General features: G+C 43.1%; 1 protein-coding gene across 1 annotated transcript; it reads left to right on the forward strand.

Annotated features, from left to right (window-relative positions):
* The first annotated feature begins 6,826 nt into the window (after positions 1–6,826).
* On the forward strand, positions 6,827–13,647 carry LOC129457223 (GTPase IMAP family member 7-like). Its single transcript, XM_055229989.1, has 4 exons — positions 6,827–6,894; positions 10,531–10,898; positions 12,477–12,674; positions 13,591–13,647. Exons 1-4 carry the CDS (start codon positions 6,888–6,890, stop codon positions 13,645–13,647), a joined length of 630 nt encoding a protein of 209 aa, XP_055085964.1. The 5' UTR covers positions 6,827–6,887.
* Positions 13,648–25,865: the final 12,218 nt, after the last annotated feature.

Here is a 25,865-nt window from a genome sequence, read left to right on the forward strand (position 1 = left end):
CAGCGAGGGTCAGTTTTATGTAGAGATGTTCTCAAAGGTTTCGCTTTCTGCCAATTAACTACAGATAACCATAATAAATAATAAATAAATGCTAAAAGTTCTAGGAGAGCATGTTTCTTGATGCTGAAACAAACAAATAAATACTTTTTTTGTATATTTCCCTGTTTCCATACATTTCTGGCAGATGTTTTGTAGTTTGGCAAAGCTCTTACCTTTACAGACTTTAATCCTTCATGAAGGCAGAAGTTACTGCAGCAGCCACAGTTATAATGAATATACTTTCACTTTCTCGTTCACTCCACTCGGGCTGTGTGGGATTCAGTCTGACATTTGAGCAACAGGATAAAAATAAACCTGTGTCAGAGCGTAGCCTACTGATCTTTACTTGACATCGATTTCACTTCAGCTGTTTTCATGGCGTGTTTCCTTTTACTTGAGTAATATTATAAATCAGCCAACTAATGATCTTTTCAGACACTGTGACAGCGTTTGGCTTTGGATACAAGCAGAAAGTTTGTGTTTCATGCTCTCCGTTTTATTTATGAATGAAGAAGTTACTGATTATTCATATTCTGCTTGTCCTTTGGAAATATCAGCATTTATGTATTATTCCATGTTAAAAAGTGTAATGATTAATTTTATACACCATTTCTGTGTGATTCTTGATTTACAAATTGATTATCGTCATTGTGATTATCAAGAAAAAGAAAAAAAACTCAACTATTCAACTGCCCTGTTTTCTACCTGAGCCAATTGTGGCACAGCAGTAAAATAAAAATATCAGATCAAGTTTCTAATTCACTGCAGAACAAAATTACACAAAACTATGTTGTACATGAACATGGCCTATTAAAGCATCTATTTTAAACGAGATCTTCCTCTAAAGCTCTAAGGCTCTAAAGCTCCTCTAAAGCTCCACTCACACATCGTTTCTAGTAAATTACCAGGTACAAAATCATCAGCAGTGACCACCGTTCACACATGCACCAGGTTTGAGGTGAAGTCCAAAACGGGACAAAAACAAGTGCGTCAGCTCAAAAAGTCACTGTAAGGTCAGGACGACATTTTAAAAAGATGCTGTATGATTGAAAATGCTTTTGTTCAAAATACTGCCGACAATTGCGTTTACTCTAAAACAGATGGAAATGAAAGGGTCACGTGGATTACTTGGGTTGATGATCTTATTAGCGAGTGATGGTCAAATATTCAGGAAATGCTGGGGTCCAAATTCACAACAAAGCCAAACATTCTTGACAAATTTGATAATGAGGGCGCTCCTGCTGATCCAAAGAAGTACAGTTTGGCAGTTTAATCCATGTAACTATTCGCTCTGATCTACGTTTTATTGTTAGTAAATGATCTTAATCTCTTTATAGGCCTCATCACTGTCACAATAATCACTATATCAACATATTGTTCAACGCATGACACGTGAAACAATCATTTTTGGGAGTCAATATTTATTGTGTCGTACTTTTTCTTTGCACTCACAACTTCTATGACTCGTTACAAATACAAACTAGCGACTAAAGTGTTTCATTCTGCTGTTTATCTATTGAATCTCAGTTGTTTTTTTTTGCAATACTGTAGATTTAGAAGAGTTTTTGTGGTTCAAATTCTGTTGGGTTTTTGTGTCAGTGGCATAAATTAGTTTCAGTGTTATCGTTCATCGTCTATATTTATTTCAGCGATGTATTGTACTTCAAAAGTGTTGCAGCTAAACACATGTTGAGGTATTTGAAAGGCCCTGTGTTACAAGAAACATGATGCAGATGTAAAACTTGTGGCCCATAGTGAAGCCGACTGGGATGAGCAGAACGACAGGCCTAGTGTGACTTATGACTGCTTTAGCTCGACTATTATCTCCTATTATCTACTATAGAGATACATTATTCACGATGACACAAAGCAGTGACGTAATGACACTGAGACCATGGCACTTTCTCACTTAAAGTTAAACATTCCAAGTGCCCTGGAACGCATCATGTGCAGCAGCGGAGTGCAACGGTCACGCGAACAACAGGAATAATTATGACCGAATGGATGGGATCTTGACTAAACCACAGGTATAATCAAACATGAGAAGAAAATATCTGCAATTTGAGACAGTTTGATGTGGTTTTAGAGCTTAAATCTATAGAACTGCAAGGACCACAAATAATAATGTGAATAAATGATCAAACAGAAAACTAATTAGCATAAAATAACATTGATGTACAACTCGTGGAGAAAGCCCTCTCTGCTTGTGGACGTCCAAAATGGGCCTTCAATAGATCTGAGAGATAAAAAACAGGACAACAGGGAATCTGAACCTAGAAGAAAAGGTGTAACTATTCAGATCAGAGAATTTTCAGACAGTTTGAGATTCCAGTCTATTTCAAACCTACAAACACTTTAAGACAGAAACTGTTTCCCCCAAAGGACAAAACCCTGAGCCACAAACAAAGTAATGTGTCTACTCCATTCAGTGAAGAGTGCAGAGAGCCTTACACTGGAGAAACTAAACACTCCATAAGAGAATGGACCAACACCGTCGAGAGAGCAGCTCAGGGACACAGTCTGCTGTTCATCTACATCTTAAAGACACTAACCACTCGTTTGAAGACAGTGAAGGTCAGATGTGAGCCAGAGAAAAGAAATGGTTTGAGAGAGGAGTTAAAAAGCTATTTATAAAAGACAATCCATCTTTGAACAGAAATGGCGGCCTGAGACATCATCTCTCCCCCATCTATAAACCCACCCCCAGAAACAAAAAGGAACAAAGAGAACAATAGGGTGAACCAGTAGGACCATTAAAGGTTGAATGGAGACCATTAAGACTGAAACTGGAGACAATAGCTGTTTACAGTTTCAGTGTAGTTATCTCCTCCTTCAGACAGATATAAGGCCGTGTCCAGCAGTGAATCTGACCAGAACTGAAGAAACGGTTTGGACGAGCAGCGAAACGTCTTCACTCCAACATTGACTTACGTTCTCAAGGACACAGGAACACTTGATGAAATAAAATTAAAAGAAACACGAACACTACAACTACCAAAATGTCCGTTGGCAGAGGATGAATCCTGATTGATTGAGGAGAGGAGATGGCACTCTGGTTTCTCCCATCAATCAAAAACATGCACTGTGGGTTAAATCCTCCAGCTAAGGCTGACCTGATCAAGACTAGCTCAAGATCTGGACATGGGCCCCTCGGCGTTGACAGGTTTAACCCAGACACAGAAGAATGGGTCAAATGCAGAGGACACTTCCCTACAGTGACAATATGGGCTACCTTAACTTAACTAAAACCTGATCTGTAGTTTGGCCTGGTGGCGTTCTCTGCTTGTTCAATTCAGTTCAATTTATTTTTGTAAAGCCCAAAATCACAACAGTAGCTGCCTCTTCTCTTAGCGCTGAACATGAGCATTGATTTAAACAACAGAAAGTTAGAAAATCAACAATGAAACAGAAAGAGACAAGCAAATTGATCAACAGAAAACAAGCAAATGGAGAACTGTCCCAGAACATCCCCTGTTTTTAGACCCTCCTTCTCGGCAAGGAAAAACAAAAAAAAAAACTGTGGATAAAAGAGAAACCTCGAGGAGAACCACTTGAAGGAGAGATCCACTCCCACGGACGGGCAGCTGCAGATGTGTCCAGGACTAATGTGCATTCATTTACAGATAGAGTTCAAGTCTGTAAGGCCAGAGCTACTCAACTAAGGGAAAAGAAGGAGGTTTATAGGGACAGAAAGAGGCTCTGTTTCCATGATGGATACTGTGGAACATTCCAGGCAAAGCAATGACATCTCCATGGAGACAAGCAGAAACATGACATAGTGCAGTTTTGAACTTTTCCTTCAGAAAGTTTGATTTCATGAAGCTGGTCTCTGTTGTTAGGTCACGTCAATAACAGTGAATAATTGTAAACTGGTGATGTTTCTTCTCACCCTCATTAACTGTGAAATCGGCAGGTGAACGGGCACCTCCTGAAGTGGATCGACACGCCCGGACTGTTCGACACGGGGCGCGAGAAGGAGATGAAGTCCGAGATCTTAAAGTGCCTCACTGAGTGCCACTCGGGACCCCACGTGTTCCTCATTGTGCTCAAGGTCGACCGACACACGTCCCAAGAGCAGGCCGTTATAAACAAACTCCAGGAATACTTCTCCAAGGGCGCGCTGGAGTACGCTATTTTGCTGTTCACCGGCGGAGACCAACTGGACGAGGAAACAACCATCCAGGAATTTGTGTATGAGAATGAGGGTTTGAGGCAGCTTCTGGAGAAATGTGGCAACCGTGTCCATGTGGTAGACAACTAATACTGGGGAGAGAACAAGGACGTGTACAGGAGCAACCGGTACCAAGTGTCTGAGCTGTTCCGAACCATAGAGCAAATGAAGATCGCCAATGGTGGACGGTACTACACCAACAACTTCCTGCAGCTCAGCATGGAGGAGATGATACTGAAGACTTACAGCTGCACAGCGGGAGCACTGCTGTTGGCTTTTCTTGGCAAAGCAGTCCTGAATTCAGCCACTTAGCGTAATTTTAGCTGAGCAATCACACCTATACCAATCTTATCTTTCTCTGGTTATTGCGGCGTTTCAGATGGCATCGCAACATTCTATAGCAGTTCAAATTAAAGCCGCAAGCAGCGATAAAGGCACGCACAGCCCTCTATCCTCCAGCAACCGCCATATCCACTCCACAACTCCAGTACTTTTTTCTTCCTGTTGTAAATTCTGTGTACTTTCTAGTGGGGCGCTATTGCATGGACCTTCCCTGTTATTACCAATGTATCTGCCAAATTTAATGCATATCAGTAAAAGTAATAATAATATTTCATGTCAGTAAAAGTAATATGTAAGGTATAGGTAGATGGAGCTATAGAAATGACTACTTGAAAATGTTGTCTCAGGTTTAGGCTTTTGTTTGAGTTCGGTCACTCAGTATTCATTTTACCTGCCTTTATCTGCATTAAATAACACTGGTCTATAGAATGTTGTGATGTCGTCTAAAACTCAGCAATAATGATATGATATAGCTTGGTAGTTTGTCCTGGTTGAGGTTCCCATTTATTTCTAAGGCTATTTGCACTTTACCCGTTTAAACCAAACCTTTACAAGAGCATTGCACCGACATTTGGGTCAATTATGTGCCGTTTGTTTTGGGTTTGGGTGTTTTTACTATTCTATATATTTTTGTCTGGATTTGTGTTTTGTCTGATTGTGTGGCAGGTGTATTGAATTTAATTAGCTCTTAAAAAAAAAAAAAAAAAAAAAAAAAAAAAAGTAAATAAAGGTACTTCTTGTCTTTTTATTTGCTAATAGGATATACATATGGTGAAACTCAATAGCCTGCTGAACTTTTCTTTTGGTACGGAGCGTCTGGCCCCCTTAGTTTGTGGAAAATCAAAAAATACAGGAAGCAGTGCTGAGTTCTAAAGTAGAATACATGTACAGAAAATTACATCCAAAATGCACAGACAAGGAAGACATTTTTCAAACAGTTTAAACCCTCATTTAATAAAAGAAAAGTTATACTTATTTTTGTCTAATTGTAACTATTGTGCAGTTCATACATGTTTTGCTCCTTGTTTACATTATGGTTGCTATAGGTAACAGTTATGAAATCACCTCTATGTACGTCACATCTGCTGCTCTGTCCAAACAAGAAGTAAAGTAATAAACTTGACCAGAATTCAAAACGACCAAACTAGGGAAGATTTTTAATCAAACTTAAATATAGGCTTAAATAATGTCACATTAATTATGTTTTAGTGAAATGAGTAGGCTAACCTGCCTATTTTTATTATTCTGAAACTGGTGTGACGGGAAAAGCAGTTAATGAAGGTGTGGTATGATGGTTCATAAGCCTGTGTTACTAAACCTTCACTAAAGTAAAAGTTTAGGACTGTACTTAAGTACACATTTTAGGTATCTGTACTTTAAATAAGTACATTTTAAAGTGGATACTGTTTACTTTTGCTCGACTACATTTGAGAGCAGTATCTGTACTTTCTTCTCCACTACATTCTTGAACTGGACTGAAAAGCAAAAGTATTTTTTATTACTGTTAGAAACCTGAAAAGTCTGAGGGGTTTATTTTGAACACATTCAGATAAAAACAGCTAGGATCAATTTCATTGTTTCTGTTGAACAAATCTTTATCCAAATCACTATCCCTGAAGTCCCAGGGCCTTGTGTAGGCTTGTGCATTGGTGACTCCGCCTGCTTCAGAAATGAAAGTACAGTGACAGTCCAGTGCAGCTGGAGACAGCAGAGTCCAGACAAACCAAACCATGCAAGGTAGGCCTTCTCCACTCTGCTTTTAAAGGAAAAGACTTAGAATTTAACACTTTTACAGTTGTTATCCCAAGAGAGGAGATGCATGTTGTTCAAACTCATTTTTCTCATCCATTCATTTCTGTGCCAATGTGAGCGCCCCCTGGTGTTCACACAGGCCATTCACTACAACAGAGGTGGAAAGTAACGAAGTACAAGTAGTAGAAAAAATTCTACTTAAGTTTTTATCTAAGTAGAATCTGTATTTTACTTAAGTACATTTCTACAGTGGACACTTTTTACTGTTACTTCACTACATTTGAGAGCAGTATCTGTACTTTCTTCTCCACTACATTCTTGAACTGGACTGAAAAGCAAAAGTATTTTTTATTACTGTTAGAAACCTGAAAAGTCTGAGGGGTTTATTTTGAACACATTCAGATAAAAACAGCTAGGATCAATTTCATTGTTTCTGTTGAACAAATCTTTATCCAAATCACTATCCCTGAAGTCCCAGGGCCTTGTGTAGGCTTGTGCATTGGTGACTCCGCCTGCTTCAGAAATGAAAGTACAGTGACAGTCCAGTGCAGCTGGAGACAGCAGAGTCCAGACAAACCAAACCATGCAAGGTAGGCCTTCTCCACTCTGCTTTTAAAGGAAAAGACTTAGAATTTAACACTTTTACAGTTGTTATCCCAAGAGAGGAGATGCATGTTGTTCAAACTCATTTTTCTCATCCATTCATTTCTGTGCCAATGTGAGCGCCCCCTGGTGTTCACACAGGCCATTCACTACAACAGAGGTGGAAAGTAACGAAGTACAAGTAGTAGAAAAAATTCTACTTAAGTTTTTATCTAAGTAGAATCTGTATTTTACTTACGTACATTTCTACAGTGGACACTTTTTACTGTTACTTCACTACATTTGAGAGCAGTATCTGTACTTTCTACTCCACTACATTTTTTAACAGGACTGAAGTAAAAAGTACTTTTCATATGATTTGAGGGCCTATTTCTACCATGTTTGTGGTGACATCTTCATTATAGTTTTTGAGTTCAAGCTTCGACTTTGAGCAAACAAAAATAAACACACAAAATTCATAAGAAAAATTAAGATATTAATTTGTATTGATACTGTTGACCAAAATATGTATCATTTTTATCTATATCAGTACATTTACTTCATTTACTTTACTACATTTATTTACAAAAGATATCTTAAAATGGCTGACAGCTTCTTTAAATTATAATAGTTTCTGGACTATATTAAAATATGCTGTGTGTTAGAGTTGAGCAAATAGGCAAAGTCCACAGCAAACAAAAAATAAAGAGATGAAAACCAAAGCAAACTCTATACAGGCCCAAATAATCATTAAATAAAACTAAGGGGAAAACAGTGACTGGCTCCTGAGAAAAATGAAGTTTGTGCAGTAGAAAACAAAGACATTATCAGTACATGTCAAACAAGGCCCATCTTACAGATAATTATCACATAATTGAAAAACCTTAAAATAAACACAAAGCAGCAACAAATTATCCAGACTGGACGCCCGTGGGTGACTGGACTGGAGGCCCGAGGGCGACTGGACTGGAGGCCCGAGGGCGACTGGTACCTAGTGAATATGTGGAAGTTATAAACGGCAGGCTTAAGTTACAGTGTTGTCTATTTTGAAAGGTCTTTACCTCATCTGTTAGTCAGAGCAGCCTTTATGCAAAGGTCCCTCCCAGAGCTGAAGACGGGACTGTGGTCTATATAAATATCAATACATTATCGCTTGTCTTTTAACTTCAGTTGTAATTGCTTGGATTATTTTTACATTGTCTTTTAGTTCAATCTGAAGACTTCAAACTCTCCATCTTGACTGCACTCTGCTCACAGCAATAAGGAGGAATGAAAGGATTGGATTTCCTTCACTGTCGTTTAAAACCTTTGCCAGTCCCACAACTTCCTGAAAAGCTCAGATTAAAGTCTAACTTGAGTTAATTGAGCTTCAGACAGAGCAGTGCCCCTTGTTAGCATCATCACAACCCCAGAGAACTAGGGAATGTTGACAACATCAGCTGCAAAGTATCAATTCATGGGTTTCAATTTAAAAAAATGTAGTTTCCTGATTTGAAGAAGGACCTTTTCTCATTCATAGGATATAATACTTTGATTTGAATTGTGTTATTGCTATAGCGACAGAGGGATGCTGTCATGCCAGACCCTTCGAATCAGGAAGGAATCTTTATGCCTGAAACCCATGAAGATAAAAATACTTATTGGAATTATGAATCATTAAATATAGATTAATTATGATGAACCCTGGAGATTTTTTTCTTTTTTTTTTTTTTTTACAGTTGAATCTTTCTCAGTGGTTCTGTATCATGGCCACTAGATTCAATTCAATTCAATTCAATTCATTTATTTTTGTAACGCCCAAAATCACAACAACAGTTGTCTCGAAGGGCGTTCATGTTTTGGTTGATGGGGGAAACCGGAGTACCCGGAGGAAACCCATCCAGACACGGGGAGAAACATGAAAAACTCCACACAGAAAGGCCTGGTGACCCGGGGATCGAACCAACCTTCTTGCTGTGAGACATGAGTGATGGCACTCAGTCACCGTGCCGCCAAGACACAAAAAACAAAACAACAGGAAGAATCAGACACAACAAGAAAAATCAGACACAACAGGAAAAATCAGACACAACAGGAAAAATCAGACAACATAAGAAATCGGCCAGGAGACCAGACGAGGAGGAGGAGAGCCGGGCGAGGAGGAGGAGAGCCAGGCAAGGAGGAGGTCCAACTGTCATCGGGGCATCTGAAAGAGATACACTCCACAGGGGGAGTGGGACAGGGGACAACATGTGAATAGCATTGCTGATGAGAAAATAGGGCAAAGTAGAGGATAGTGCTCAGGTTGCCATACTTCCCCCAGCTAGTTACTCCTACTGCAGCTTATCTTATCCCGGGTTTTAATAACCCTAACTCCCTCACTAAGTAACCTGGTCATACGCTATACCGAAGAGGAAGGTTTTAAGCCTGGTCTTAAATACAGAGACTGTGGGGGCCTGTTTAACATCAGCAGGGAGTTGATTCCATAGCATAGGAGCTTGGTAACTGAATGCTCTCCCTCCCACTGTACTTTTGGACACTCTAGGAACCACTAATAGTCCTGCATTCTGAGAGCGGAGTGCTCTGTTTGGCTGGTACGGGACAATAGCATCTTGCAGATAGGATGGGGCCATACCGTTTAGGGCTTTGTATGTCAGGAGGAGGACTTTGAATTTGATTCTAAGCTCGACAGGAAGCCAGTGCAGATATTTTAGTACAGGACTGATGTGGTCTCTTCTTTTAGTTCCTGTTAGGACTCTGGCCGCTGCATTTTGGACCAACTGGAGGCTCCTTATAGTACTTTTGGGGCAGGCGGCAAGCAGGGAATTACAGTAATCAAGTCTGGAAGTAACAAATGCATGGATGAGTTTTTCAGCATCGTTTTTAGGTAAAATATTTCTAATTTTAGTTATATTTCGCAGGTGAAAGTATGCGGTTTTACAAGCTAGGTTTATATGGGCTGTGAGTGAGAGATTTTGATCAAATAGGACTCCAAGATTTTTTACAGTAGGGCTAGAAGCTATACTCACATTGTCGAGTGAGAATATCTGGTCTGACAGAGAATCTCTTTGACCTTTGGGACCAACGACAATGACCTCTGTTTTTTCAGGATTTAAGAGCAGGTAATTCAAGGTCATCCAGGTTTTGATGTCCTTCACACAGGCACTGAGTTTATCTATTTGATCAGTCTGATTTGGTTTCATTGATAAGTACAGCTGAGTGTCATCAGCGTAGCAGTGAAAATTAATGCCATGTTTTCTGATAATGTTACCCAATGGCAACATATACAGAGTAAATAGGATTGGACCAAGCACAGATCCTTGTGGAACACCACAGGCTACTTTAGAACAGGGAGAGGTGCTCTGGTTTATACTAACAAACTGGTACCTATCTGATAGATAGGATTTAAACCATTTGAGGGCGGTCCCTCTGATTCCAATGTCACATTCTAACCTCTGCAGTAGAATGTTGTGATCAATGGTGTCAAACGCTGCACTGAGGTCCAGTAGGACCAGGACTGAAGCCAGCCCGTTATCAGCAGCTAGTAGTAAATCATTTGTTACTTTAAGCAGTGCAGTCTCTGTGCCGCCATTTCACTTCTTCTTGGGGGAATTTGAGCCACTATAGTAAGACTCAATCACTGACATATTTTCTGTTTTATTCAGAGCCAAACTCGCTGAGAATCGTCCTGCTGGGGAAACACGGCAGCGGGAAAAGCAGCCTGGCAAACAACATTCTGGGAGAAAAGATTTTCAGAGTGAGCTACAGGAGCGACTCAAAGATCCGAAGCGTTCAGACTCACTCCAGGACCTTGAAAGAGCGCAAAGTGACGGTGATCGACACTCCAGGGGTCGTGGGAACCCAGGGCGTGGGGTGGGAGCGCGCGGAGCTGGAGAGACACTGTGAATGGCTGAGCTGCCTGGTCCAGTGCGCTCCGGGGCCTCACGCGCTGCTGCTGGTGATGCCTGTGCAGAGGTACACGAGACAGGAGCAGGCTGTGGTGGAGTACATCAAGACACAGTTTGGGGAAGAGGTGCGTCCTGGGAAATAATTAAAAATGTCTATGTTCTATATTTATTATCTATCCTATAGCACAGCCAGTATATTGTAAATTCTAGCTACTTTAAAGATGGGGTATCTGTGTAATCCCAGGTCTAATCCATAGTAAAAGCCATGGATCAATCACACCTGGACTTTAAAGCTGAATTACTTGATTTTCACACTAGCCCCACGGCCAGCCCAACCTATAAGCAGAATAAGCAGCTGCTTAAGGCCAGCAGAGGGCCCCCAAGAGCCCAAACATTTAGATTGAAAATAATATATCACGTCTATTGGACCCAGGGCTTGTGTGTTTACAGCAGCCTAAATATCCCTCTCAAATGATTATATTTGTTTTATATCTGGAGTAGCAAAATATCTGTCCATTTGTTTTTGAGTCGGGCAGAGGTGAGGGCAGCTCTGTGTTTACACTGGTACAAGGACCCGACATAATGTAAATTTAAGCCCACTGTCGCCAACTGGAACACAATAAAATCCACCAGAAATGAAGAAAAAATGTCTAGAATTTTTTACATGTTAACGCCCCTTATATGTTTGTGTTCTGTTCTTGTGACTGTGGTAGTTATGACATTCTGGATATTTTCAGTCTGATGTTGGTCACATAAACACAAATACAACTGGTCAAGGTGATGAGAGCAGAATTATAATGTTGTCAAATGTGAATCACCAACAGTTGAGCCAGGGGCCCCACAGGCAAATTCATCTTAGGGCCCCCTGAAAGCTAGGGCCAGCCCTGCCTAGCCCTCACAAACCTTTTGGTAAATAGTTAATATCCACATGCATAAATCTATGCACAGTTTTAAAACATTTTTTTTCAGATGGTAAAGTGAAACTGTGACCGCACAAGCTCAGCCAATCAGAAAGCTGCTTACTTCCAGGTTCTAAGTGGCGAAGCCTCTACCACAAAAGTTAAAAAAAACAGAACTAGTTCTTTTCAAACAGTCTGCAGTGGTCCACAGTTTTTCCTCACTTACCTTATGTGTTCAGAGCATCATAATTATTCACGGCGATGAGTTTAGTGCTTTTCACAACTAGCATGCACTACCTGGACAATAAACAAATTTTGAAGTACGGTACATTAGTGAAGTAAATATAGATGATCAATGATAATATTGAAACCAAACCATGAAACAGAATTATCCCAAAAAAACTATTCTAAATGTACAAATTAGTTTTTAGAAAATGAATTGCGATACAGTAAATACATAACAAAATACAACACTTAAGTAGTTAGTGTGCGTCTATAATGAGGTATAGAAGTTCATAATTCAACCTTCTACAGCTCTGATCTAACTATGGTACAAAAAATTAAGCAAATATTTCCCACTAGTGCAAAGAAAAAGTCTTCACCGTAAATATTGACCCCCAAAAATGATTGTTCCATCTGTCATGTATTGAGCGATAAGTTGATATAGCATTTATCATGACAGGCGTAGGTACAGGAGTGTTAATTGTTGACCAAATGGGCCACTTTTACTTCACACTAAACAATATTTTGTCCGCTCAGTGTGACACCACCTCCTCATCCTAATCAATGCTTTTCTCATAACAGATGTTCCGATTCACCATTGTAGTTTTCACTCATGGAGACCAGCTCCCGGAGAACACAGACATCTTGGAGTTTGTGGAGGAGAACACTGAGCTGGCCAAGCTGGTGCAGGCCTGCGGGGGGCGCTGTCATGTGGTCGACAACAAGTACTGGACCAAAGATCAGCAAAAGGAAGACCCACAGCGGAGCAATGAGTTTCAGGTAAGATTTAGGGCTTAATGATTATGACTTTTGTCTGTTCTGTGCAGTGGTGGGTAGTTCTCAATTACATTTACTCAGTTACATTGAATTGAGTAACTTTTGTAATTGTACTTTTCAGAGTACTTTCACTGCTACTTAAGTAATAATTTTGTTGAAGTAACAGTACTCTTACTTGAGTAAACATGTTGGTTCCTCTTCCGACTGTAAGTGAATCTACAAGTGACAAAAGCTTTATCTTGACAATATTAAATTATTTGAACAGTGCTCCTTCAGATGATTTATTTTTTCACATTTTTGTGTCTGTCCTTTCAAAATAACAGATTTTGTGCATTGTTTAGTTATTTTTTTAGTTTTCCTTCAAATAAGTTTAACTCCAAATGATATAATTATATCAGATGTTATGTTCCGACAGTTCCTCTTTTAAGTCACTCTTAATTGAGTAGTACTTTAACTTTTTTTCAAATACTTACTTGAGTAATTTATTGGACCACTACTTTGTACTTTCTACTTGAGAAATAATATTTTGAAGTAACATCACAGGTTTCTGCAGAATCAATGAGTGAAGCACTAAACCCTGTTAATCTGAGATGAGATAAATTTGATTTCATTTGTAAATAATAGATGACCAATGAGTTCCTTTCATTTCACATGTATCACTGAAAATAACAGATCTGATTGGACGACCGGGCTTGAGACGCAACGGAGGACGAGGGGATCAGACTGATATCAATCTGTATAAAAAATACAGAGAGATATTATTCTGGATTTGCCAGGCAAATTAATGATACTTTTTTAAAGTTTAAATTAAATGGAAATTACTTCCATATTATTTTGTTTCTGAATTTTGTTTTTATGATTGTATTGTGACCTGAATAATCATGACTACTAATTAACGTAATCATCTTGACACCCCTAGGTGGAAGCGATCCTGAATACTGTGGAGAAAATGGTTGATGAAAACCAGAAGTATTGAAGCAATGATGCTTTGGAACAAGTAGAGCATGATATTCAGACAGAGCAGAGCCGCATTCACACTGACAGCGGCTTGAGCCTGGAGGAGAGCAGAGAGCAGGCCAAAAACTCTCTCCTCGATAGATACATAGACCAAGCAACAAGATGCCCGCCTTATGCCAAATATGCTGCAGTTATGACTGGAGTAGCAGGTGTGGCACTGGTAGCTATATTGGTGCTACCAAAAGTGATGAAGTTTTTTGCAGAGAAGCCCCCACTGCCCCTTCCCCTCCCCCTCCCCATGGTGCCCATAGAGCCCCCTGCTCTGCCAGATCTCCCCCTTGCACCTGAAGTGATCCAAGAGGTTGTCCAAGAGGTTGTCCAAGAGGTTGTCCCACCCGTGATATCCGAGTTTCTGAAGTCCATTCTGACACCACCAGAGGACTACGATCCATTTGACCAATTCAACTAGTCTTAAAGGAACTGTGTAAGATTTTGATTTTAGATTGTCACAAGATAAAAGGTAAACATGTTCAAATCAAATATAGTGACTGATAACAATTATAATGCTGATTTCGTCTTAATTACAAAAATACTACACATGATGGCTAAGTTCTTTATGCTATAATTTGGTGTTTTGGTTTAAGACAATTGTAAAATCAGAAAGCAGAATGAGCCTGACTTGAGGTGCTTCAGTCCAGTTGGTTTAAACCTGAAAAAAACTGTCTCTGATCTGAATGGTCACAACCTAAACCCCAGCACCTGCAGCCAGACTCTACAGTTCTTTAATGTAGAGTCTGGCTGCAGGTGCTCTACAGTTCCTAATACCTAAATTAAAACTTACACCAATACAGCAGGTCACTGCTTTTTCATGCAACTTAATGAAAAAGCATATTATGATTTTAAATTCTATAAACATGACAAAACTGTGCACCCAGATGAGTTTCAAATCAAATATAGCTTTTACTGATAACAATTCTAATGTAGAGTTATTCTTAAATACAAAACAAGTGGACATGGTAGTCTATTTACCTGTTATAATTTGGTGTTTTGGTTCTCAAGAAGATTATCCACTCAGAAATCTGAATGAGTCTCACAAGAGTTTCAGGGCAGCTGTAGAATAGTAGCTTATCACCACAGAGTATGGAGTGAATGAAAACTGCACTGTATAGCATCTTTGAGTGTTCAAAAAAGCACTACATAAACTGAATACATCAGTACATATCATTTTAATACTGCTATAACTAATTAGAATTTGAGTGCATGTGTAACAGTAACAGCCAGTTATTCATTCGAATGCCCACTAGAGATTTTATATATATATATATATATATATATATATATATATATATATATATATATATATATATATATATATATATATATATATGCGCACACACACACACACATATACGCATGTCTAAAAACCTGGGCCCTGTTCCATTCACTATACAGAAAACACCAAAGGAAGACCAAAATCGGTCACTGTTCAAATGCACAACAAACAGATGGTATTTCAGCAAACTCAGATTTATTAGAAAAACTGAAGTAAAACATGGACAAATGACTAAAATGGTTTTAAGAGTGATTATTACACTTCTATGAGGTATTAACTGCTAAAACATAACATTTAGATCACTGTGTTACATTTTATTGTTTTGAAAATGCTGTATTCCCGGAAAACAATGTATTAACACATTTACTAAGTTTCACTTTCATTTTTTGAGGCTGAGTCTCCTCTCCCTTTGCCACTCCCCATTCAGAACGCTATCACAACACAATCAGCGTGCATCCCGCTAATGCAACTACTGCACATCATGACGGGTTTGTCGCGTAGTGTATTGTATCATGCTTCTGTATATTTATGGAGAATTGTCGTGGGAGCATGGATGACGTAGGCTTATGGGCTGAGCATTGGAGAGAATCTGGTTAAACCAGAATCTTACAATTAACCACATGATTTTAATGAGAAAACATATAACATGGCAGCAATAAAAATAATTTGCATAATACTCCCTCTTTAAAACGAAATAAATCCTCATTTCATTTTGACAGCTCCTTGCCAACTCCTGATATGGTCATTTTCAAGAGTCACAGTAAATTGATGTTCCAGTCTTTTTTCTCCCATCTCCATATCTTCTCCATCTCACTTCCATTCTTCCTCTACTTTTCCTCACAGAACAGGTTTGGGTTGCTGAGTAAGGAGAAGTCCAAATCTTTTCTTTAGCGTGACCCTGTGTCTGGAAAACTTGTCATCTGGAGAAAATCTAGCTGGATGCACCGAACTGGTTGGCTGACCGTCTGGAGCCACTTTCTATAAAACAAACATGGACATGAATAAGACCCAGTAGAGACACAGGGAGGGCATCTGAAACACAGGAACATTTCAGAACATGTTTGTAGAGGTCTGGACTACAGGGTTAGCTGCTTTTACATAGAATAAGACCCCATAGAGACGGTTTTATTCAGGTTTATAATACCAAACTAATAGCATGTAGATTGAAATTTCGATTTAATAACAGCCCATTTGAACATATGTTTTTATTTTTATCATAACACACCACTAACGATCAGAACAAATAATTTTTGCAGTATATGGCTATATTTGTTTAACTTTTTGGTTTCAATTCATCATAATATGAATATTTTTGGTACATATGTAAGTAGTGGCATTAAAACGATCCTCAATACATGTTTTAAAATGCAAGTAAATTACAAGACTGGCAACATCGCAAAATAAATGAAAGTGTATTTATTTCACAACATGAGGTTTGAAATAAATATACACTTTAGCAATCACAACAACAACACGATGCTATCAGCTAACTACCTTTAGCGTGTAGACTGTGTGTACAGGCCACAGAGGCTGGTAGTGCTCAGTATTCAAATACAGAAGATCATAATACTGTATTTACTTGAGTAATTATTTATTTGATTATGCATTTTTACAACAGCTTGAGTAATTTAGTTTTAATGTAAAATAAGTTGAATTCATTTTTGGGCTAATGCATTCTCAGTGCAGCAGCTGTAATGCACAGCACAGTGGCTTCTATACATATACTGTTACCATGGCTACATATACTGTTAGCTCTCAGCGGATGAACGCACGTGGCTCACTTTGGGAAAGGACCGTGACCCATGAGTCACAGCACTAATCCTCTGATCCACTCACTCTATGGTACTATTAGTCCTGATTTATGTTTATTTATTATCCTGATCATATTTATTCCATTCTGGGGCATGTATCTGCGCCACTGTCACCCAGGCCTAAAGAGCAGTGGTGTGGATGAAAGTTGTCAGACAGGCTAGCAGCAATTAGCAGCGACAGTAATCCTACGATATTTAAAGGTAATCTTAGTTTAATAAAAAAAAAAAAAAAAAAAAAAAAAATGCTAAAAAGATGCTAAATCGCTATAGATCATATTTTACAGGCTGGTATAGAAGACGCAAAGATGCGCGCGTACTGACGTCAGCGCGTACGTGCGCTGTTGTTGTTGCCAAGCACGTGGTTCAAACATTCTCGTATCTATGCAAACTTTGCAAACCTCGGCTGCGCCAAAAATCTGCATTTGAGAACTTTATTCGACGATTTCTTCAGACAAGACATAACTTTGGGACCCAGACTTCACCCAGACTTCTACGGACCGCCTCCTGACTCCGACTAAGAGACTTCTGGGAGAAAAACACGTGAGGTTTGTGACTTTACAGGTTCACGTTAGTCCTTATGGGGTATTACACAGAATACAACAGATCATGTTTACAGTGAGTTTATACAAAGAAATGTGCGTCCTTGTGTGTTTATGATTTCCTTTTCATACAAAATGCATACTGTATTCACTTAAGTATGTATGTATGTATGTATGTATGTTTGTTTGTATGTATGTATGTATGTATGTATGTATGTATGTATGTTTGTATGTATGTATGTATGTATGTATGTATGTATGTACGTACGTACGTACGTACGTATGTATGTATGTACGTACGTACTCTTGAGTTAAAGTTTTGTCTAATTTCTCTTCTCACTGTGAGTAAGATTACAAGTGTTTGTCGACAGTACTACACTATTTGAATATTTGTGCTATAGCGTCGGATCCTATCGTCGCAGATAGAGCGGGTTGCGGACTTTCCAGCAGCGTAACTCCGCCCAGTCGAGCTCTCGTGTAAATTCAAACGGCGTCTCAAAGCGGAGACACGGGGCTATCTAAATATTTTACCGTCATTACTGTAATCTGCCTCTGTTGTCCCTTCAAGGTGACGAATGAGAGCGCGGGGGCTGCGGGGTCATTTATTCAATGCGTAAAAGAAAAAAATACGGATGGATGTGTAAAATAGAAGTAGTTGCGTGGGAAAAAAGCAGTAAATTCTGATACTTCGTTTAACATGATTTTTATGGCTATAAAAAAGACAAAACCGTAATCAACATGATTAGCTCTGCTATCGCTTTCAAACGAAAAATGCAGTCTTTCTCCTGGCTGTCAGAAGCTTCTGCCCGAACTGTGCATCCCTCACTGATCCCATTCAATGCAAGTCAGAGCAGTAATTATGAACATGTAAGAAGTTCAATTGTGTTGTGCAGTATTATCTCATGACGTTGTGCAGGTACATCAAAATGCACTGTACATGTAAGAATTCATAAAACATTTACAAATAAATATATGTTTAACATTTTTGTATTAGGTGGTAGATCTTTCAGACACAATCATTTTAAAAGTAGCTCACATACTGAAAAAGTCTGAGCACCCCTGTCCTAGGCCTACACCCATATGAACTAACTACACCCATATGAACTAACTACACCCATATGAACTAACTACACCCATATGAACTAACTACACCCATATGAACTAACTACACCCATATGAACTAACTACACCCATATGAACTAGCACCACTGTTGGAGCACCACATTCTGTAAAGGTTTCTTGCTCTTAGCTTGAAAATGATTTGTTTTGTCTCTTGCATAACTTTAAATCAGATGTTGCCTCCACACAGTTCATTTAGTAGCCTAGTATTTCTGCCAATTACTTTTTACTCTTTCTTTCTACAACTACTAGAGTAATTTAGTTTTAATGTAAAAGTACTTGGTCTACTCATAAGCTGAATTCATTTGTTGGACTAATTCATTCTCTTCAGTTTAGCAAATATAACCTACCCCAGAATGGCTGCACACAAACCTTCTGCATCCTGATCATATTTATTCCATTTTGGGACACACATGGACAAAACTGTTGGTCCCTTCGGTTAATGAAAGAAAAACTCATAATCGCCACAAAAATAACTTGAATCTGACTAAAGTAATAATAAATAAACCAACCATGGTTCAAGAGAATTGTTTTAAAAAATAAACTTATATAACAAGCCTGGACAACCTTCCTATGATGCCATGTAATAGGAGCTATAGATCATATTTAACAGGCTGTGGGTTATATGCACTGGTGGAAAGTAAGTCAAGTTTAAAGTAGATAATTTTTACTTTTACTTCACTTTATTTGAGAGCAGTATCTGTACTTTCTACTCCACTACATTTTTGAACTGGGCTGAAAAGTAAAAGTATTGTTACTATTGTTTGAGCCCTGCTGAAAAGGCTGAGGGTTTATTTTTAACATGTTCATAATTTGAGCAAACAAAAATATACAAATTAAAACAACTAGATTCAGTCGTTTCTATGGAACAAAATTCAGCACAAATCTTTATCAAAATCAATACATTTGAAGCCTTACAGCCTTATGGGGTATTACACAGAATACAACCAATATATCAAAATGCCATTTCAACAAAGCGTTGTGCGTTTGATTTCCTTTTCATACAAAATGAATATGATTAGACTGTGTGTACAGGCCACAGAGGCTGGTAGTGCTCAGTATTCAAATACAGAAGATCATAATACTGTATTTACTTGAGTAATTATTTATTTAATTATGCATTTTTACAACAGCTTGAGTAATTTAGTTTTAATGTAAAATAAGTTGAATTCATTTTTGGGCTAATGCATTCTCAGTGCAGCAGCTGTAATGCACAGCACAGTGGCTTCTATACATATACTGTTACCATGGCTACATATACTGTTAGCTCTCAGCGGATGAACGCACGTGGCTCACTTTGGGAAAGGACCGTGACCCATGAGTCACAGCACTAATCCTCTGATCCACTCACTCTATGGTACTATTAGTCCTGATAAAAAAAATAAAATAAAAAAAAGATGCTAATATAGCAGGTGTAAAATGGTCACAAGAGGCAGGGTTCTTTTCAATGAAGTTTAATGTGTCTCCCTTTAAAAACAACAGCAGAGGCACAAATGAGCGACAAAACAAACACTCGGTCTCCCAGTGCACAGTCCGCGTTGCTCTGACCATTACAATGTACAATATGCAAAATATAAAATGGACAACAAAACATTCAAACCTTTAAAAACAACAGCAGAGGCACAAATGAGTGACAAAACGAACACTCGGTCTCCCTACAACACAAATAAGATACAGTATTAACACAAAAAACGTTTTTTATAAACCAAAAAATTATTAACTTTACAATGTCAAACTTTATATAACAGAACAATGATAAAACTATGAAAAAAATGTTAAAATGCTAGCTCACCTTTTAGGGAGACAGTGGAGCACAACTCACCAGTGCACAGTCCGCGTTGCTCTGACAGGGGGACAGAGACAGCGCGCACATGTGCCACAGGGCGTGCCACACTAATTACGGCCCTGTGTTGTACAGGACACTTTAGAGGTCCACACAGTGCGTCAGATGAATGTGTATGTTGAAATAGAGATGTACTCACTAACTGGGTACCTCTTTATAAAAGCACTGTAACATGTCTTCAATGCAAATATAGCTGACCTAAAAACATGACAAATTCACTATATTAGTTCAGGGTAATACATAAGAGTTGGATAAATCAATCAAAATACTGTTGATCTAGTACTGCAGACATGTTAGACATCGAGAGGCCAAAAAACTGGGTAAGGCCAACTGCCAATGTATTATTTCAAAACATTCACATGCATTTGGGGTTATTAAATACAAAACTAAACAGTACCTTCTAATATAACATGTGTGCAAAGAGCTCAACAATTGTTGTTTTGCCATGTGTGTTCAGCTTTTGGCATAAACTGAAATTTTAGAAACAAACGTGAGAAGCGTTTTGGTCTCTACAGTTTTGTCATTTAAGCCCCTTTTCTTGGGTTTGCTGTGTTCCTTTATGTGAGGCTTGTCAGTGTCTGACACAAATGTTTCTCTCCACAGATCTGTGTGAGACACAGCCCAGCTGTGCTCCGGACGTCCAGACCTCCTGCAGGCGTCCAGACCTCCTGCAGGCGTCCAGACCTCCTGCAGGCGTCCAGACCTCCTGCAGGCGTCCAGACCCCCTGCAGGCGTCCAGACCCCCTGCACGCGTCCAGACCCCCTGCACGCGTCCAGACCTCCTGCACGCGTCCTCACATCAGAATCTAAGTCCTCACACACTCTTGTGCACAAAGACATACACATTTACTCAAACACACAAACACACACACATACTCACACACTCTTGCGCACACAGACAGACACATTTACTCAAACACACAAACATTCACATATACTCACACACTCTTGCACACACAGACATACACATTTAGACCCCCTGCACACGTCCAGATCTCCTGCACACGTCCTCACATCAGAATCTAAGTCCTCACACACTCTTGCGCACAAAGACATACACATTTAGACCCCCTGCACGCGTCCAGACCTCCTGCACACGTCCTCACATCAGAATCTAAGTCCTCACACACTCTTGTGCACAAAGACATACACATTTACTCAAACACACACACACACATACTCACACACTCTTGCGCACACAGATATACACATTTAGACCCCCTGCACACGCCCAGACCCCCTGCACACGTCCTCACATCAGAATCTAAGTCCTCACACACTCTTGCGCACAAAGACATACACATTTAGACCCCCTGCACGCGTCCAGACCTCCTGCACACGTCCTCACATCAGAAGATAAGTCCTCACACACTCTTGCGCACAAAGACATACACATTTACTCAAACACACACACATACTCACACACTCTTGCGCACACAGACATACACATTTAGACCCCCTGCACGCGTCCAGATCTCCTGCACACGTCCTCACATCAGAATCTAAGTCCTCACACACTCTTGCGCACAAAGACATACACATTTAGACCCCCTGCACACGCCCAGACCCCCTGCACACGTCCTCACATCAGAATCTAAGTCCTCACACACTCTTGCGCACAAAGACATACACATTTAGACCCCCTGCACGCGTCCAGACCTCCTGCACACGTCCTCACATCAGAATCTAAGTCCTCACACACTCTTGCGCACAAAGACATACACATTTACTCAAACACACAAACACACACACATACTCACACACTCTTGCGCACACAGACATACACATTTACTCAAACACACAAACACTCACATATACTCACACACTCTTGCGCACACAGACATACACATTTAGACCCCCTGCACGCGTCCAGACCTCCTGCACACGTCCTCACATCAGAATCTAAGTCCTCACACACTCTTGCGCACAAAGACATACACATTTACTCAAACACACAAACACACACACATACTCACACACTCTTGCGCACACAGACATACACATTTAGACCCCCTGCAGGCATCCAGACCTCCTGCAGACGTCCAGACCTCCTGCAGGCGTCCAGACCTCCTGCACACGTCCTCACATAAGAATCTAAGTCCTCACACACTCTTGCGCACAAAGACATACACATTTACTCAAACACACACACATACTCACACACTCTTGCGCACACAGACATACACATTTAGACCTTCTGCAGGCGCCCAGACCTCCTGCACGCGTCCAGACCTCCTGCAGGCGTCCAGACCTCCTGCAGGCGTCCAGACCTCCTGCAGGCGTCCAGACCTCCTTCAGGCGTCCAGACCTCCTGCAGGCGTCCAGACCTCCTGCACGCGTCCGGTCCTCCTGCACGCGTCCGGTCCTCCTGCACGCGCCCGGACCTCCTGCACGCGCCCAGTCCTCCTGCACGCGTCCAGACCTCCTGCAGGCGTCCAGACCTCCTTCAGGCGTCCAGACCTCCTTCAGGCGTCCAGACCTCCTGCGCGCGTCCGGTCTTTCTGCACGCGCCCGGACCTCCTGCACACGTCCAGTCCTCCTGCACGCGCCCAGACCTTCTGCACGCGTCCAGACCTCCTGCACGTGTCCAGACCTCCTGCAGGCGTCCAGACCTCCTGCACACTTCGTCACATCAGAAGCTAAGTCCTCACACTCTTGCGCACAAAGACATACACATTTACTCAAACACACAAACACACACACATCCTCACACACTCTTGTGCACACAGACATACACATTTACTCAAACACACACATACTCACACAATCACGCACTCATGAAAACACACACACTCCTTCCTTCTCTCACTGCTCCTACTATGCCCCTGCCTTCTTCTACTATGCTCCTCCCTGCTGCTCCTGGTATCCCTCTCCTTGCTGCTCCTGTGATGCCCATCCTCCCTCCTCCTGCTAAGCGGCCCCGAATTCATCCTCCTGCTATGCCCCTCCCCACTACCCTCCCTATGCCCACCTCCGCTGCTCCTGCTATGTCCCTAACTGCTGCTCCTGCCCTCCCTGCTACTCCTGCTAAGCCCCTCCCTGCTACTCCTGCTATGCCCCTCCCTGCTTCTCCGGCTATGCCCCTCCCTGCTACTCTTTCTATGCCCCCCCCTGCTACTCCTCCTATGCCCACCTCTGCTGCTTCTGCTATGCCCCTTCCTGCTACTGATGCTCAGACCTCCTGCAGGCGTCCAGACCTCCTGCACGCATCCAGACCTCCTGCAGGTGCCCCTCCCCACTACTCCCGCCGTGCCCATCCCCTTATGCACCTCTCTGCCTCCCTTGCTGAGCTGCTCCCTGTTCGTATTGTTAAGGCCCCCCTTGTTCCTTATGCAAAACGCCGCGTTGCTCCTCCTGGTAAGGTCCTCCCCACTCCTCCTGCTATGCCCCTCCCTACCACCCCCGCTGTGCCCCTCCCTGCTACCCCCACGGTGCCCCTAATCGTTACCCCCGCTGTGCCCATCCCCGCTACCCCCGCCGTGCCCCTCCCCACTACCCCCGCCGTGTCCCTCACCTCTGCCCCGGCCGTACCCCTCCCCTCTGCCCCCGCTGTGGCCCTCCCTGCTGCTCCCGCTATGCCCCTCCCCAATACCCTCACTGTGCCCATCCCCTCTGCCCCTGCCGTGCCCATCCCCTCTGCCCCTGCCGTGCCCCTCCCCTCTACCCCTGCCATGGCCCTCCCGGCTGCTCCCGCCATGCCCCTCCCGGCTGCTCCCGCCATGCCCCTCCCGGCTGCTCCCACCATTTCCCTCCCCACAACCCCTGCTGTGCCCCTCCCTGCCGCCCCTGCCATGCCCCTCCCCGCCACACCCGCCATGCCCACCTCCGCTACCCCCACCATGCCAGCCTCCACTGCTCCCGCCATGCCCACCCCCGCTGCTCCCGCTATGCCCCTCTCCGCTGCTCCCACCATGCCCGTCCCCGCTGCTCCAGCCATGCCCGCCTCCACTGCTCCCGCCATGCCCACCCCCGCTGCTCCCGCTATGCCCCTCTCCGCTGCTCCCACCATGCCCGTCCCCGCTGCTCCAGCCATGCCCGTCCCCTCTGCTCCCGCCATGCCCCACCCGGCTGCTCCCGCCATGCCCCTGCCCACCATGCCCCTCCCGGCCGCTCTGGCTATGCCCCTCCCCACTTCCTCTGACACGCCCCTCCCCACCGTTCCGGCTATGCCCTTCCCCGCTGCCCCTGCCAGGCCCGTCCCTGCCATGCCCCTCCCCACAACCCCTGCCGTGCCCCTCCCCACCACCTCCGCCTTGCCTACCCTGGCCGCCCCCGCCATGCCCCTCCCTGCTATGCCCCTACCCGCTACCCCCGCTATGCACCTCCCCGCTACCCCCGCCATGCCCACCTCCACTGCTCCCACCATGCCCACCTCCACTGCCCCCGCCATGCCCCTCCCCACCACCCCCACCATGCCCACCCCATCCGCTCCCACCATGCCCACCCCTGCTGCCTCCGCCATGCCTCTTCCCGCCGCTCCGGCTATGCCCCTCCGTGCTGCTCGTGCCATGCGCCTCCCTACTCTTGCTAAGCTGCGCCGTATGCATCTTGCTGAAGCCCGCGTTTCTCCACATGCTAAGATCCACAGTGCTACTCCTGCTATGCCTCTCCCTGCTACTCCTGCTATGCCCACCTCTGCTGCTTCTGCTATCCCCCTACCTGCTGCTCCTGCAATGCCCCTCCCTGGTCATCTTGCTAAGCTGGTCCGTAATCGTCTTGCTAAGGCCCCCATTGCTCCTCCTGCTAAGGTCCTCCCTGCTCATCGTGCTAAGGTCTTCTCTGCTCATTGTGCTAAGGTCCTCTCTGCTCATCATGATATGGTCCTCGCTGCTCAATGTGCTATGCCCCTCCCTGCTGCTCCTGATACGCCCCTCCCTGCTCGTGTTGGTCAGGTGATCCGTATTCATGTTGCTAAGCCCCGTGTTGCTCCCCCTCCTGAGGTCTTCCCTGTTAGTCCTGCTATGCTTCTCCCTGCTGCTCCTGCTCTGCCCCTCCCTGCTACCCCCGCTATGCCCCTCCCCGCCCCTCTGGCTATGCCCCTCCCCGCTGCCCCTGCCACGGTTCTCCCTGCCACGCCTCTCCCTGCCACTCCCACCATTTCCCTCCCCACAACCCCTGCCATGCCCCTCCCTGCCGTGCCCCTCCCCGCCACTCCCGCCATGCCCACCTCCGCTACCCCCACCAGGCCCGCCTCCACTGCTTCCGCCATGCCCACCCCCGCTGCTCTCACCATGCCCACCCCCGCTGCTCCCGCCATGCCCCTCTCCTCTGCTCCCGCCATGCCCGTCCCCTCCGCTCCCGCCATGCCCACCCCAGCTGCCCCCGCCATGCCCCTCCCCACCATGCCCACCCCTGCCGTGCCCCTCCCGGCCGCTCCGGCTATTCCCCTCCCCGCTGCCTCTGACACGCCCTCCGCCACCGTTCCAGCTATGCCCTTCCCCGCTGCCCCTGCCAGGCCTGTCCCTGCCATGCCCCTCCCCACAATCCCTGCCGTGCCCACCCCCTCTGCTCCCGCCATGCCCCTCCCCACCATGCCTACCCCCTCCGCTCCGGCTATGCCCCTCCCCGCTGCCTCTGACATGCCCCTCGCCA

The sequence above is a fragment of the Periophthalmus magnuspinnatus genome, chromosome 20 (assembly GCF_009829125.3).
Source record: "Periophthalmus magnuspinnatus isolate fPerMag1 chromosome 20, fPerMag1.2.pri, whole genome shotgun sequence".
Lineage (NCBI taxonomy): Eukaryota > Metazoa > Chordata > Actinopteri > Gobiiformes > Gobiidae > Periophthalmus > Periophthalmus magnuspinnatus.